This window comes from Pygocentrus nattereri, chromosome 2 (genome assembly GCF_015220715.1).
Source record: "Pygocentrus nattereri isolate fPygNat1 chromosome 2, fPygNat1.pri, whole genome shotgun sequence".
NCBI lineage: Eukaryota > Metazoa > Chordata > Actinopteri > Characiformes > Serrasalmidae > Pygocentrus > Pygocentrus nattereri.
Genome location: NC_051212.1, coordinates 6,385,253 through 6,397,474, shown reverse-complemented (window position 1 = coordinate 6,397,474; position 12,222 = coordinate 6,385,253). Strand labels below are relative to the sequence as shown.

At 43.9% G+C, this 12,222-nt stretch overlaps 1 protein-coding gene across 2 annotated transcripts in view; it reads left to right on the top strand.

The window, feature by feature from the left end:
* rock1 (Rho-associated, coiled-coil containing protein kinase 1) overlaps positions 1-12,222 on the top strand; it is a 127,195-nt gene that overhangs the window by 101,387 nt on the left and 13,586 nt on the right. Inside the window, exons 25-29 of one of the 2 annotated variants that reach the window (XR_005131790.1) lie at positions 431-519; positions 2,944-3,135; positions 3,968-4,133; positions 8,810-8,852; positions 11,931-12,001. Coding sequence is in view for 1 of the 2 variants with exons in the window: in XM_037547047.1 (XP_037402944.1) it covers positions 431-519; positions 2,944-3,135; positions 3,968-4,133; positions 11,931-12,001 (518 nt within the window). In the remaining variant the exon portion in view is untranslated. The remainder of the gene's footprint in view (positions 1-430; positions 520-2,943; positions 3,136-3,967; positions 4,134-8,809; positions 8,853-11,930; positions 12,002-12,222) is intronic. The other variant, XM_037547047.1, reaches the window with a different exon arrangement.

Here is a 12,222-nt window from a genome sequence, read left to right as displayed (position 1 = left end):
GGTCGGATTTGGAAAGGTCAGATTTGTGTCCACACAGCCCTGAAAACACCAGATCTGAGTCATGTTAGAGCAAAAAATCAGATTTGTGTTCACACAGCCCTGAAAACATCAGATCTGAGTCACGTTTGGGCCATAAATCAGATTTGTGTCCACACAGCCCTGAAAACACCAGATCGGAGTCACGTTAGGGCCATAAATCAGATCTGCCTCTTCAGCCTGGTAATGTGAATGAAGCCTTCATCTTCATCTGCTATTGGACGCTCCGTTCCTGTCAGAGTATGGAGTTTGGCTTTGCTGCCGATATAAAGGCGCGCTGAGCTCCTAGGTAACACTGTCGTGTTGTCGATGTGTGTGGAAAGCAGAGCAGGTTTAGGGTTGTTTTCCTGACGCTGTTGACTTCAGCTTCTCTCCTCCTCTGTTTATGCCTCAGATTATGCCGCCCAAAAAGAAGAAATTTCGAACGCCATTAAGGCGAACTATGAGAAGATACTCAACACGGAACGAACCCTGAAGACCCAGGTAGGCCTGAGAAGACACACACGCTCTGATCGTCCGTCCTGAGACGTTCCTGATTCATCTGATCATTATTAGCCTCCACAGCCCAACACACAGTGCAGCGTTCAGCTCCCTGCAGTGCGTGAAGGGCGTCTTGTGGTTGCGACACTTTCTGGCTCAGGCATAAAAAGTCTAGTCACACCTATTTTATATGTTATGCTTGTTAATATTATATGTGCACTTATATAATCTTATTTTTATGATTACTGCTCCATGTGACAACGTAATATGACATACTGCCCAATCACTGTCGTCATGGCACGCATACTGTAGCCTTCCATTTGTTCATTAGCACCACCTTGTGGTGATTCGTTGTAGAACGATTGAACTGCAACTGCTTTCTTATTGGTTTGTTCAGACCCTGTGATTCTAAGGGTAAAGTCTATCCAGGAAGCCTGCAGTAGTCAGTAAGCTCTCCATGCGGTTAGACAGAGAGCTTCTCCTCCTTTTTCCTTCTTGTTGTGCCTTGGAAAGCTTTTGCTTGTGAGTTATTTCATAGTTTGTGTAATAAGAAGATAAACATGTTGTAGATGTGACATTGGAGCAAAACAGATCAATCAATCGATCAACCTTCATTTTGACTCTGAAGCACATTGAGGGCAACCGTAAATATAATGACCTAAATATAGACCATTAGGCTAAATGGACGCTTTCTGTAAGCATTGAATGATCAAGTGTACAATATTTTGAGAGTATTTTGTAAAAAAGCATCGTATGTTTGTGTTCCTTTCAGGAAAGACCGGACTAATGAATCAAACAAAGAAGAGAAGAGCTCAGTAAAGCACTTCAAAGACTTTCTCTGAAGTTCGTGTGTTAGCTGTCTGTCATTAGAGACAGAATCACTGCTATTACAGCGTTTTCTGCGGTTTCTCCAAAGATTTTATGCTGATTTTTTTTCTTTGTTTTCCTTTTAACAGGGTTGCTGCATAAGAGTTTTCATGAAGTCATAAAATATTGAGGTTCGAAATGTCTGCAAGCGTCTGCGAGGATAAGCAGTTTTGAAAAATTGATGATCGGCGACAAAATTGCCAATAAAGATCTACTTTAAAATGATGTAGTTTACAGCTGCAAAATGTCACTGCCCCCAAAAACTAAACAAAAAAACCACTTTTATTTTTAATTTTCATTTTTCGGCGTCATTTGAGCGCACCAGCTCCCCTCAACGTTTTCTGAAAATGTAACCATGAATGGACCGATAGAAATGGTCCAGAGCTTATTGGAATAAAATTCCAATGAAGGACATTTTTACCTTCTTCTGTAAAGTCACCGTTATGGAGGCTCTCACCTTTCTTTGGTCAGCGATGGAGAAAACCAAAGAAAAATGAGTGTCTGTCACCGACAAGAATCCCTTTTCACACTGAATTTGAGTTTCTAGGTCAAATAACAAACTAAATCGATGTTCCCGGTGTCCCCGGTGACCTTTATGTTTCTGTAATTAAGTATGGAAAATACCGCCCTGTAACTTCATCCTGTGTGTTGCCCTGTGTATCGTCATGAATGTTCAATTCTAAGGTGATGCCCAAAGTGGTGGTTAGAACAGTTACTGTGTATATTTAACTAATACAAAACAGTCCAGCAATAAAAAAATCCACCCGCCAGCGGTCCTGAGGTCAGAAACTGGCCTAATGAGGGGCGACAGGAGGCAGGAGCTGATTTCTTTATTATGAAGTGTCAAATTGTGAGGCTTCATTTTAGATGTATATAATCTTCGGTAGACAAATTAGAACAAGGCTAAGATTAATAATATATATAGTATTGCCAGTGTGGCCATTATGATTGTTTGGTAATTATGTTATACAAAATAATACAAGAAATACAGAATAGTGTAAAAACCAGAAATATCCACCCATCAGCGGTCCTGGGGTCAGAAACTGGACACTGATGATGGGCGACGGGACACAGAGCTGATATTGTCAACCTGAAAAGATAGACGGGCATTTTCAGTCACTGTTTCTAGTTTGTCGTTTTTATTCTCGTTATTTTTAAGTGTTTTTATTGTTCCTCTTCATTTTAGATCTGTGTAATCTTTTCTTTCTATATAATCAGTTTTGGCTTTTTCAGAAAACCAGTGTAATCATAGACCGTCGAGGTAAATTTCCGCTGGCATCTGTACTTCACACAAATAGAACGAACAAGGCTTAGAGATGAATAATAAAACATAGTGTTGTTGTTATGATAATTATGTCATATGAAACAGTACAACAAATACATAATAGTCCAACAGCCGAAAATATCCAGCGCTCTTAAGGCCAGAAACAGAAATGATGGGATTCCTCATACAGAGACCTCCAGCGGCCCACCCAGTGTAGCAGCCCTGCGTCCCTGAAATTACATCAGTAAGGCCGGAGCTGAAGCTCACTGACGTTTCTCTCTCCTGTTCTCCTGCAGGCCGTGAACAAGCTGGCAGAGATCATGAACCGGAAGGACATGAAGCTGGACCGGAAGAACCGCGGCAGCACCACGGATCTGCGCAAGAAGGAGAAGGAGAACCGCAAACTGCAGCTGGAGCTCAACCAGGAGAAGGAGAAGTTCAACCACATGGCCATCAAGTACCAGAAGGAGCTTGGCGAAATGCAGGCGGTGGGTGCTAGCGCGTCGCTAACGCTACTTTTACATACAAACATAGAAAAATGTTCCATCTGTGCTCCCAGAAGTGCCAGTGATGCTAATAATAAACAAACCCAAAGCCACGTTTACATGCAGCCTAATAACCCGACTCATAGTTCAATCGGAATAGAATACATCCGTGTTGGACCTCAATCGGAAAATTCTAGTCCGATTGAGGCCATTCGGAATACTGTTTCTATCTGGTTGAACGAGGTGGGTAATCCTGTAAATAATCTGTAAAATAGAAGAATAATATCCGTGTAAACGTCTGTATCCGATTACATTCCCTATCGGAAAGTTTCAGTCCGTTCTGCATGTGCGTCGCGTCACAGTGAGAGTTTATACCGTTCAACACGGCGGAGCAGAAACTGGTCTGCAGAGGAGACGAAGTTCATGATCTGATCTTTAAAAGACGGCGGTGGGACGGACGTCCAGCTTATGCGTCTCAGAGCACGACGTCTTCCTCTCGGCCGTCTTTAATAAGGACATGTGAAGGACGTTTTCCTGAGTCTGACGTCATTTTAAAGCAGTTAAAAACACAATCACTGCTCACTGCTGCTCATCTCACTCTGACTGGACCTCAAGGGATGTTCGCCGCCATGGTAACATCTACATTAAGTGGTTCTCCACGCATGGACCATGAAACACCTCCGTCGTAATCTATAATCAGAACATATTCAGTCAGATTAGCAACAATCTTTGCTTGTAAAAAGTTATTTTGAGGGGTTGATGGCTGTTACTGGGGGTGTGTTTTACGCATGGAGCCCTGTGTAATAATAAATGTGCGGTCTGTCTGGTTCTGCAGCAACTAGTGGAGGAGAGCACGTACCGTAACGAGCTGCAGATGCAACTGGACAGCAAAGAGAGCGACATCGAGCAGCTGAGGGAGAAACTAAACGACCTGCAGCTGCGCATGGACAACTCCAGCGTCACCAGCCTACAGCCGGACGAGACGGACAGCAACATCGCAGGTACAGACATACACGCGCACTGCCGGAGTGCTGGTCCTGTTACACACCTGTCTCAGGTACCGGGGCCTGGGCCGGCCACAGAGTCCTCTCATTCAGGTAACTGTAGAGAAAGTAACCGCAGTAAACAGTTAAACCCGGTTCCCGTTTTTTCTTTTTGCTTTACATTTATTTTTTTAAAATAGTGGTGCACCAAAATAAAAATTGCTGATCACATCGAAATCAAGGACTCTCCATAAACCAATAAGAAGCTTCTTTTGTACAGAATTCAGTTTCATTTATGCTTCTAAATTAACCCAGTAATGCAGGTGATGCTTCAAAGGTGATGACTGCCATGTTGGGAAAGACAGCAGAGAGATCTAGAGCAGGGGTTCTCAACCTTTCCCACCCCAGGACCCATCTTAGCAGCTTAGCGGCCCCCCAGAAAAACGAAAATATACATATTTTTTCTTAATAGCTCACGCTGAAAAAAGATCAGAACGTCCGTTTAACTTCAGTGACGGAAACCACAATTTGCAGTTGTGTTGAAGAGCATGGATGAAACCCATATGTAGGCAGAGATGTCAAAAAAGGGGGGGAAAGAAGAAAGTTGTAGATGTGGATGATGATTTGGAGCGTTTTCACTGAAAATGCTCTTGTGGCTCCCAGTGACTGTGGTCTGATGTCTCTTTAGGTTTTTAGGGTTTTAGCTCCTAATTTGAAGTAAACCTCACTAAACTCAGGGGCTACTGGGCCACCGTCACCACAATCTTGAGTAATAATAAACCGTGATCTCTGCTTCTTTATCGTTAGTTGATCAAGTTGAGTTTATCTCCTCTGGTCGCTGGTGCTCAGCCGGAAATCAAACGCAGTAACTTCGTTATTATTTTAAGACTCGTCTGTTGTTTTTATCAGCTGCAGGAACGATATGAGAGCAAAGAAAGTCTGTAAAGTGTCAGACGGTAACCAGGCGCATTGTAATGGCCGTATACGGCGCTGAGGTGCTGATAGAAGAAGAGGAAAGTCGGCTCTCTTGATGAGTTCTTTTATTTAATCATAACCAGCCATTAACTCAACTGGTTCGGTTTGAAGCAGATGGAGACTCGCGGGTTTTGCCGGACCGTTACAGCTGTTTGATGCAGACCTGAATACGGGTGGAGTGGTGACATGCATCAAAACGGAGCAACCTAAAGAAAAGAGTTTGATCGGTCAGCACAGAACAAGGCAGGAGAAACACCCTGAGGACCCTTTCAATCTCTGGCTGTCTGCGCTGAGCGCCGGCGACTGCGTCGTCTCAGACCGATGACGTTTAATTAGCCGGTGACTGCGGTGTTTTCATTCGTACGTCACCAACGACCCACTGCAAACTACTGCCTCCCCCGGGTACAGCCCCACAGACCACTACAGGGTGTGGGCAGTGGCCCGCAGGTTGAGAAACCGTGATCTAGAGGACTCGTTTCATTTTACACGGCTTGTTTAATGGATAGTCGTTTATGTAGTATAGAAAATGCAGTACAGGGTGATTCTAAAAGATTCATCGGGTTTTAAGAAGATTTATTTCTCTCGTTAATCGTTACAGATCAGTGTAGTGAACTGTAAACGGTTTAAATGAGCATAAAGTTTATTATGTAATTGTACAAGGTCTCAGTCTGAAGCTCCTCCAGCTGGACGGACGGCATCAACACCAGTCAAACTCATTCCACACTGGATTGAGCTCGTCGGGTGTCTCTGCACTCACAGCTCTTTCAATGTGATGTCGGAGATCATCCAGTGCTGTGGAACCAGCGACGAACGCTCTGAGCTGTTGGAGCTTCACTGCCCATGAAAATCACGTCAGTTCTGACGGATTCTCTCTTATTGACGTGTAGAACGCAGAACGCTTTCTGCTCAGGGGTCTCGTCTCCTCTCAGACTGAAGGGAGCCAGTCAGAGACACTATGACGCCCTCTTACAATTGGATTGTGATTGGTTCCTCTGCGCCTCACGGTTTAAAACTATGGTGCCTTGAAATCAGATGAATCTTTTTGAATCACCCTGTATTTTAGTCATTTTTCCAAAAGCTGAATTCCACAGAACCGCTGTGATTGGATCAGTCAGTCAGTGCCGTGTCTGTCACATCTCAGCTAAACCTGCATTTCTGTATTTTTACCTAATTTGTCTCGCATCGTCTTCACCTCAGTCTCTGCTGGTGCTGAGACTCCTGAGCTGGAGACACTGACCCCAGTTCTGTCCCTACAGATTAATCCTCCTAATGATGGATTGTTTTCAGTGTTTAGAGGACATCCATTGGAAATGTTCTATCTAAACTGACTGAGTCAACAAGCCTCTTGCTTTTAGACTGTAAATTACATGGTAGTACTTCCACATTGTACATCAGTGATTCCAGGTAATGCTCGTCATTGTTTCCATGGAAACCCTTCCGTTCCTGAAGCAGCAGATGGATTTTAAATTAAAGGACGGACTTTAATTGAGTGTACTCTCTGTAAACATTCGCTCCCGCTATTGGGTTGGAGACGCAGCAGCACAGTTATATACGAGACTGTATTCGCATTGATCCTCAGGCGCTGCGGTTGTGACTGGCGTTGACCTGTTTGAAACATTTCTAACTCGTAGCTCTGAAGCAGGTGCAGAAATGGTGTAGAAAGTGCAGATTCAGTGCAAATACACAAACATCACTCTGCATATCAACACCATGGATGTATATATCGTTGGTGTTGGGAAAAAACCTCGTATCTCCAATATGGTAACTTTACTTTTAATGTAAGTCAGTGGAACCAGACATTTTCCCAGGTCGTTTTGGGCCGTTTCATTTGGTCCATTGATTATGAAATTCATGTACAATGTAAAGAGCAATAGGAATTTTCAAATTGTCAAAAACAGAAAAATGACAAAAGTGGAGATACAAGGTTTTCTTCTGACAAGAGCGATATATATATATATATATATATATATATATATATATACCATACATTTATACACATTCTATAAAAGCATCTATGATTACAGAGTCTTAACATAATTAATGGCCTCAGTCCAAAAGCGAACCGTTGCTGCCTTGGCACTGTGGAATCTGGCAGCTGCCGGTTGTAGAATAAGAATAACCCAGAAAAAATCCACACCGTAACTGAGATGAAGGAAGGTTAGGGTCAGGCCAGTCATTCAGGCTGCCATCCTGGCTTTTCTTTGTTGTACAGTGAGCATGAATTTCTAATCAAGACGTGAAAGTGAGGCTGGAGACGAGGGAATTCAAGACGAGACAAGATTCGTATGACGTGCAGCCATAAAGCCTTCACAGCTGAACATGATCAGAGCGTATGAGCGTGATCTCCACCTAAGCCCAGCTTCTGTTACAGGTTGTCTTCTGAAAGCTTCATGAATAAAGCACGGCAGGGCGTGACGGAAATCCTGTGAGCGAGTTTAAAGTGACTTCACTGATGAGACGGAAAAATGTTACGCCGCGCCACATTCGCAGAAATGCTAAATGTACACAGGTCTCTATTCCCGAGCTCTGCTGCACCTGCAGTCCTACAAATGTGAGACTGAGCCTCAGGAATATCCATGACTGCACAGATGATCCAGTAAGGAATCTGAGTATTCCGTGGATGCACGTAGTGCAGAGCGTGGTCTCAGATATAGGAAATGGGAAGCAGGAGTAGACTAAAGGTTGTTGTTCTGATTCTTTTGAGACCTAAACCATTCTTTTTTTAGCTTTCTGCAGCAGAACTGATGCGGTTTATCCAGTCACAGGCTGGAGGTGGTTGGTTAGTGTAGTGGGTAACACCTCTGCCTTCTACCCTGTAGACTGGGGTTCAATCCCAACCTGGGTAACCGCCCTACACTAAACCAATAAGAGTCCTTGGGCAAGACTCCCAACACCACCTTCACCTCCCTGTGTAAAGGATCAAGCTGTAAGTCGCTCTGGATAAGAGCGTCAGCCAAACGCCGTAAATGTAAGTTAATCCGGACAGAGAGGAGAGGGCGGAGAGCAGATTGGGAAATAAGAATGATCACAGTTTGCGATGGATTTTTAATTTTGTAATATTTCTTTTTGCGGTTTCCGGTCCGAGTAGTCAAGCCACAGCATGGCTTGTTTAAAAAAGGAAAGTCGATGGCGACGAGTGGTGTTTAATAACGAGTGGACGGAGACCACCGCGCTTCCTTTGTTGTACGTTCAAAACCGAATAAAATAAGCGCCGCCCGTCACTGACCGCCTGAAATGCTCATGAAGGACAGCCTGTGTTACTGTCATTACAGCTTATTGCTGCTTTATTTACCTTCTGATACGACAGGATTCTTCCCTCTGTTTTTAAACGTATTTCAAAGATTAAAGATTTTTTTTTCTTTGAAAAAAGTTGTTTTAGCCAACGGCCGCCCAGATTTGCTGGTTTGATTATAAAATTACGTCTGAAATAAAACGGTTGCTGTACAACTGACTGGAGGTTAAGCACTGAAAGGTGGTCCTCCTGTTAGGTTGTGTGTTTACTGTTCCTCCTGACTCCGTGAGCCGACGGTAACAGATCTGGATGTTTAGGGCTTGAGACCCCGAAGGCCGTCAGCATCTCAGAGCGAATACAGTCTCGTGTATCTGTGCTGCCGAGGGTGTTTCTGATATTTTGGCCACGCCTCGTGCTGTTTTGGCACGCCAGGGTTTGTGGGCATGTGTTTAAAATCCTCTCATATCTTCTTCCCTCTCGTGTCCAGTCGGTTCTCTCCTCCTCTTTGTGTCCTCTGTTCTTTTTCCTCTGTGAGTAACCCGCAGGTTCGTTCCCTTCATGCCTGCTTTACGCTCTCGTCTGCGTGGCTTCTTTTATTTTGGTTGATTTGTGGTTTACGCGCTGTGATGTTGGGTGTTGTGCCTGTTCTGTGTTTGTTCTCTTGTTTGCCCCTGAAAGAAACTTCTCAGAGTGACGCCCATCGCTTCCCAACGTGGTTCTAGCGGGTTTACTTTACCTAGCACTGCGTGAAACAGCCAGAAATTCATACGACGACACGTTTCACTGTATTTTTATATCGGCAGACAAATTACGATACAGTCGTTTGCAAAAATCTACGCGTTGTTGGTTTTCTAAGTGAACACGTCCTTTACGAAGAACACGCTTCTGCACGTTTTAGTACACAGTGAGTTTATTTACACAAAATGGTACATAAAATGTGGCCTGTGCAAAAGTCTTGGCATCTCATGTGCTTTATATTTTGCCCAATACGCCAAATTCAGCAAATATACGGTAATAGTGTGTTACAGTGTGTTTTGTAGAGGATGTTCACTTATTTACTCTTAGCAGCTCAACAGACTTTTGATCAACAAAATCAACGAGCTAACAGAGTGAAGGACACGGCACCTCCACACTTCTACCCCCGTGGGTTCAGCCCAACACCACAGGTGTAATATAAATGTGTGAGGGGTGAAATTGGGTAGTTTTCCGTGTCCTTCGCAGAAAGGGAGCCAAGGCCGAGAGGTTGAAACGATGATAAATCATTTTTTATTTTGGTAAACGTTGAAAATGGGACCCTCAGACCTGAACACCTCACAAGGGTTAAGAGTTCAGTTCATACAAAACGGTCGTATTCCAAGTAATTGCTGAGCAGATTTTTTAGGGGTTATTAACTCAGTTTTATTGCACTAATAACAGCTCAGCCAGCTTGCAGTGAAGTCCCTCTAGTTACTGAACAATAAGTTATGTAATAAGTCTGAAGTTTATGGGGTTGATCATAAAACGTCCATTCTAGCAGTGGGAAGAGCAGCTGATGCTTTCAAACGATGCAGAAAAAGGCAGAAAAGACAGTGGAAGGTGTTGATACTAGTCGTTTTTATTGAAACGTGCAATAGCAGTGTCACTAATTGATTTACTACGGTCATCGTTTAGTCGCCTAGCTCCGCAATAGAACTCGCTTTGTTTGGGGAAAAGCTGCTCCTGTCTGACTAACCTCCACTCTGAGCCTCTTTCAGAGGTGTTTAAAGACACCGTCACCGCTTCCACGGACCACTCGTGCTCTCTGCATGTTCACCGCTGAGTGATTGGACACGCTGTAGACCCCCTCACTGTTTTAACGTGCCAGCGAAGCCCTGTTTCCACAGCATGCTCTGAAAAGCAGTGACCCTTCAGTTCCTCCTAACAGCTCCACAGACTCATGGGCGTCTTCCTGATCCACCCTGGCTGATCAGTTATCACCGTGGTAACACACGCTGACTAAAGATGTGGGACTAATTCGCCGTCGATCATCGGAAGGGCGGACGCTCTTTCTCGGGTTCTTTTGGTGATGCTTTTCTGTAGCTGGACAGGTTTACACACAGTCCAGTTCAGCCCAGTGAGAAACTGTAGCTCCCGGCTCTGTAACGCCACTGCTGCTCATTTTAAATAAGCCGTACGTTAGTGAGGTCACACTGTTGCGCTAGATGGGGCAGCATTCGCAGTAGCTGCATACTTAATAAATATTTAAGAACGTCTTTTTGTTCTAATGCAGCCATTCAGGGGCATTAGTCAGGGTATTGGGGGCAGTCGTGGGCTGGAGGTTAGGGAACAGGCCTCCTGACTGGAAGGTCACTGGTTTGATCCTCAGAGCCGACAGCACATGACTGAGGTGTCCTTGAGCAAGACGCCTAACCCCCAACTGCTCCCTGGGCGCCGCGGATTGGGCTGCCCACCGCTCTGGGCAAGTGTGCTCACTGCCCCCTAGTGTGTATGTGGTGTTTCACTGCACGGAGCTGCTACTCCTATAAGCTAATCTAAAAATATATAAAATAAAATATTTCTCCTAAAATAGTTTATCCTCTCTAGCCTTTCGTAAACTAGTTATTCATTTACATATTCTTATGAATTATATACATATAATATATAGACTTAATTGGAAAATGCTTGTTGTCCTGTATATTGTTTGTAAATTTCATGATGAATGGGCCAAAAGAAAAGGGCCAAAATGACTTGGTAAGACGTCTGGTTCCATTGACTTCCATTACTTTTTCCCTCTCCTGTAAAGTTCCCATTTTGGAGATACCAGGTTTTGTTCCAACAATATAAACACAACTATATGCATATGTTAATTTTCCATATACATATATTTAACATGGAATCCTTGTGTGTCCAAAATGAAACTTTACAGGAGAAAGAAAAAAACCTACTCTGCATTTAATGGAAGTCAATGGAACCAGACGTCTTTCCAAGTCATTTTGCGCCGTTTATTTTGGTCCATTCTTCATGAAAATTACACGCAATATAAAGAGCAACAGGCGTTTTCAGATTAAGTCAAAAACTGTAAAAACAGCAAAAACGGAGATTTCTTCCAGCAACAGCGATTTGTTGTGTATTGCATGTAATACGGTTCTTTTTGTTTTTAGTAGTCAATCTTTATTTTTTGAATGCACTCTGAAGTACAGGGGCTTGGACGCCGTCTTTTTTCGGTTAGCCACAACTCAGTCCAGCTCAGCTTTTTACCGTTCAGCAAAAGATCTCCACAGTTTCTCATTAGGTTGAACGTTTGGTCGTTCAGCTTCACAGGGGTGCCTACAAAAGAACCCGTTTGTGGGCGGAGCTTGAATAGATCGGTTCACGAGTCAGTAACACGGACTGCTCCGGTCCGGAGCCGAGCTGTCCTGCGTGATGAGGTGGCGTTTCCGCGTGTCTCTGATCTGTGGACGCTGTGTGACCGTGTCACGGCTGGCATGCGGCTGCTGAAGTGATTTTGACTGGTTCTTTATGATTTCTGAGGTTTGGTTTGAGATTTGTTTTGAACCCCTGGTTGAGTTTTTCACTGCATGTTCACTGTAGCAGTAGATCTCCCTGGTGGTCTGCTGGACTTTAATCCACTGCCTGGTGTCTGTCTGCAGAATCCAGGCTGGAAGGTTGGCTGTCGATCCCCAACAGAGCCAACATTAAGAGATACGGCTGGAAGAAGCAGGTGAGGACTCCGATCGGTGACTCCAAATCGCAGAGTTTGAAATCGCAAGAGCTGCGATTTTTATTATATCGTACAACCCCAAAAAAGTTAGGACGCTGTTTTAAATGTAAATAAATGTAAATAAAAAAACGTATTTTATTCACAGGGGAAAATATTAACTCGTTTAGAACTGGATGGCAGCAGTGGATGCATCTCAAAGTGGGGGCAGAGCCACGTCTACC